This window comes from Mytilus edulis, chromosome 4, assembly GCF_963676685.1.
Source record: "Mytilus edulis chromosome 4, xbMytEdul2.2, whole genome shotgun sequence".
Classification (NCBI taxonomy): domain Eukaryota; kingdom Metazoa; phylum Mollusca; class Bivalvia; order Mytilida; family Mytilidae; genus Mytilus; species Mytilus edulis.
The window spans coordinates 73,437,121-73,440,635 of NC_092347.1; the positions used below are offsets into that span (position 1 = coordinate 73,437,121).

Sequence of the window (3,515 nt, forward strand, 5' to 3'; positions counted from 1 at the left end):
CCAGTACATTTTTATGCAAATTACTATATCTGAATGGAGGAAGCTGCAATGGTAAATAATATTTTTAATATAATCAGTAATTACACAGCAATCTTTTAAGAAATTCTAAATACTGTTTTAACTCATTGTTCACTAGTTCATATGTATAGACGTGTATGAATGCTAATAGATATATGCATTTATCATGCAGTGTATTATTTAAATATTGCAATTTGTATTGGTTTCATTAGATAATTTCATATCAAATTGTATTTTCGTGGTACAAAGTTACAGTATGTCTGCAATGAGAGCTCTTCTTAAGTTTTCCCAGTCATTTTCATTCTCCGCTTCACTCCAATTTATTAAAATTACATCATTTAAAATATGTTCAAATTCTGTTGGAAAATTTTCTACTGGCACCTGCCTTGTAACTATTATAATTTTCTGTAAATTGCTTGCATATTTTTCATACTTCGCTCTTTCAATTTCAAAACGCCCCCAGTGTTTGTCTGAAAAATCTTTTGTTATCACAAAAATAATGTTCCGGCTTTGCTGGATTGAGTCACAAATGGCATCTACATAAGCATCGCCAACGGAGATATCACGATCTTCAAGGCACATTTTCATTTTCCAGGAATTTTCAATTTTCGGCATTAGGAGATTTTTCACCCAGTAAAGACTTTGATTTGAATACGATAAATAAATATCATACACAAATTTCTTTTTAAGTTCTGTTTCAACAGCTTTCCGAAATTTTCGATAAAACCAATACGTTATTTGCCATTTGAAATTTATAATAAGAGCTAAAGGGACGGTAATGGTGATAAACGAAACAAGCAATCCAATGCCGACTCGAAGCCATATTTCATTGTGACAGATACTGAAATAGTCATGAAACTTTTGATAAACTTTGATAGTTGTAGTAATAGAACCATTACTCAACATACATTTATATTGTTTGTTTGGTTCATCAAATTCAATATTAGTTTCAAATAACCATCGAATGAAATCTTTTGTTTCACAGGTACACTTAAATATGTTTCTTTTCAGAAATAGCTTGAAAGTCCCATTCTTTTTCTGTTGTTTGTCAAGCCAGTTCCTCATAGTTGCGTTTATCGAATCTAAAATATTTCCCGAAAAATCAAGAAAATTTAATTTCTCTAGCGGCATTAAAGCCGTTGGTAACTCATCAAATAAATTACCCTGCATTATAAGTTTTCTTAATTTTTGGTTATAAAAAAAGGTATCGTATCTAAGTTGCCATAACTGGTTACCAGAAATGTCTAATTCTTCTACTTCTGGAATGAAACTAAAATAGTGTCGGGTATGTTGAACAGTCTGCCATATCCCAGTAAAACCAAGAATCACGGTTGTCGAATTTGCAAATAACGACATTGAAGTGTTCCAAGACGGAATTCCAGAAAAATCTATATACTTGATGTTATTTTCACCTTTTAATTCAATTTCAGGAAAATTTCTTATATTGACGTATGCCAAATCTAAATATGTCAGATTTGAAGCATTCAAGAATACTATTTTGTTCCTAAGTTGTTGATTTGCAAGGTAGTATCTGTGTCGTATCTGTCTCAAGTTTGGGGGAAGCGGAAGGTGTACAGTCTGCACAGGAGATTCCCTTGCTGGTGTAACAGAATTTCGTTTTCCTAGACACAGAGGCTTGTCACTTTCTGTATTTTTCCAAAAAATTGAATTAAAGTTCGATAACTTATTGTCATGAAGAATTTTAATGTTTTGTTCAACATTTCTGTACGAAAGAGGATTATAAGACATGTCAAACGATATCAGGTTGGTAAGCTTTCTACTAATATCCCATAACTCTGTCAATTTGAATCCGTTGATCAGGGAAAACCTATTACCTGACAATTCTATGTTTTGTATGCATTCTGGGTATCGGTTCCACAACAAGGACTTAGGTTCAAAATCAGCAATCCCATTCTCTGTCAAAACTAACGTATTGAAACAAATTTTCTGCAAATGCTGCATCATTTGTCTTGTTAGTATAACTGCAGATGGCGTTTCTATGGGACATTTGTACCCTGGATTAACTCTTGTGAACTGAATCCTGCGCATTTGCTTATTTTCAAATGGATACAATAATTTTAAGGCAGATTCCAATGTCATGTTTGAATGATGTATAACTAATGTTTTCAAATTTCGTAATGATCGGAAGGCGTCAGCTTCAATACTGCGAATCATGTTACATTTCCTCAAATGTATTTCTTCCAAATTTTCTGGTAGCATTGAGAACGTGTTGTTCAATATCAATCTTAAATCACAGTTTTCAAAGACGATTTTAGTTATATTTTGTAGTTTTTCGAACCCACAATTGTCAAAACCAGGATCACCAATCAAATCCAAAGATAACTCCTTTAAATTGGAAAGGTTTTCAAACAAAGGATATTGTACTTTTGATGTATATTCTTTTTTCATATTATGTCTTATATCTAGCATTTCAAGTCTTTTTAGAGGACGAAAAACGTCGACTTCGTAAGACACAGAAAAATCCAGATTGTTGTTGGTTAAAAAAAGACCATGAAGATGTTCCAAGCCATCAAATGCATTTGTTGGAAGAAATGAAATGTTATTGTTATCAAGATGAAGAGTTTTCAGATTACGATATTTCCCCAACACATCACCATCTATTCGATGTATTACATTGAACTTCAAATCCAAAACAACAATACTGTCTGGTAAATCATTCGGAACATTTCTAAGTTCTTTATAAGAGCAATTGGCAGTGAAATCATGTATTTCGCAAATATGAGCATGACATTTGTAGCGTTCTAAGCAAAAGACGAATACCATTATCGTAATTTGAAATAAATCCATTACTTTTCACGCGCTCGGACAATGCTATTTTAATTGAATTCAGGTCTCTCGAGACTTACATTCTGACTAATATAAACCAAGAGCCGTAATAACTATACTTTTATAATAATAATGGTGTTGTAAGCTTTAACTTCTTTACTTATACGGGTATCTTTTGGCTTACGGAATAGAAATATGTCTACCCCCAGAGTTCAGAAAAACCAATAAAGAAATAAACGAAAAGGGTAAGCTTCCGGGAAGTATGTTCGAGACAACACACAATTATATAGCTTTCATGAATGTTGACTTTGATCATTTGTAATCTTCTTTGTGGATAGATAAACTTTTAAATTGTTATTTCCATATTAAATGAACATTGTTTCGTATCCCGATAATCAGCTATGAGGAAAGTTATTTTACTAAGCATGAAACGTTTATTAGATGGCTTAAGTATATCTCAAAGATGGGGATTTATTTCAAATTTACCCATAAAATCCGCTTTCCATCTTCGCATGTATATTATTTTCCTTCCGATCATATACATGAATATCTTGATAAGAAACTATTGGTAATAATGATACAGCATTTTCGAGTTATAAATCTAGACTTTGATATATTAAACTTTTTTCAATAAACTATAAACTCATCCATTCTACCTCAGACACCAGGTCTTTTAAATTTAAAAAAAGTAACAAATTTCTATTTGGTTG

At 32.0% G+C, this 3,515-nt stretch overlaps 1 protein-coding gene across 1 annotated transcript; it reads right to left on the reverse strand.

The window, feature by feature from the left end:
• Positions 1-267: 267 nt before the first annotated feature.
• On the reverse strand, positions 268-2,448 carry LOC139521518 (toll-like receptor 3). Its single transcript, XM_071314993.1, has one exon. It carries the CDS (start codon positions 2,446-2,448, stop codon positions 268-270), a length of 2,181 nt encoding a protein of 726 aa, XP_071171094.1.
• Between the last annotated feature and the right edge of the window lie 1,067 nt (positions 2,449-3,515).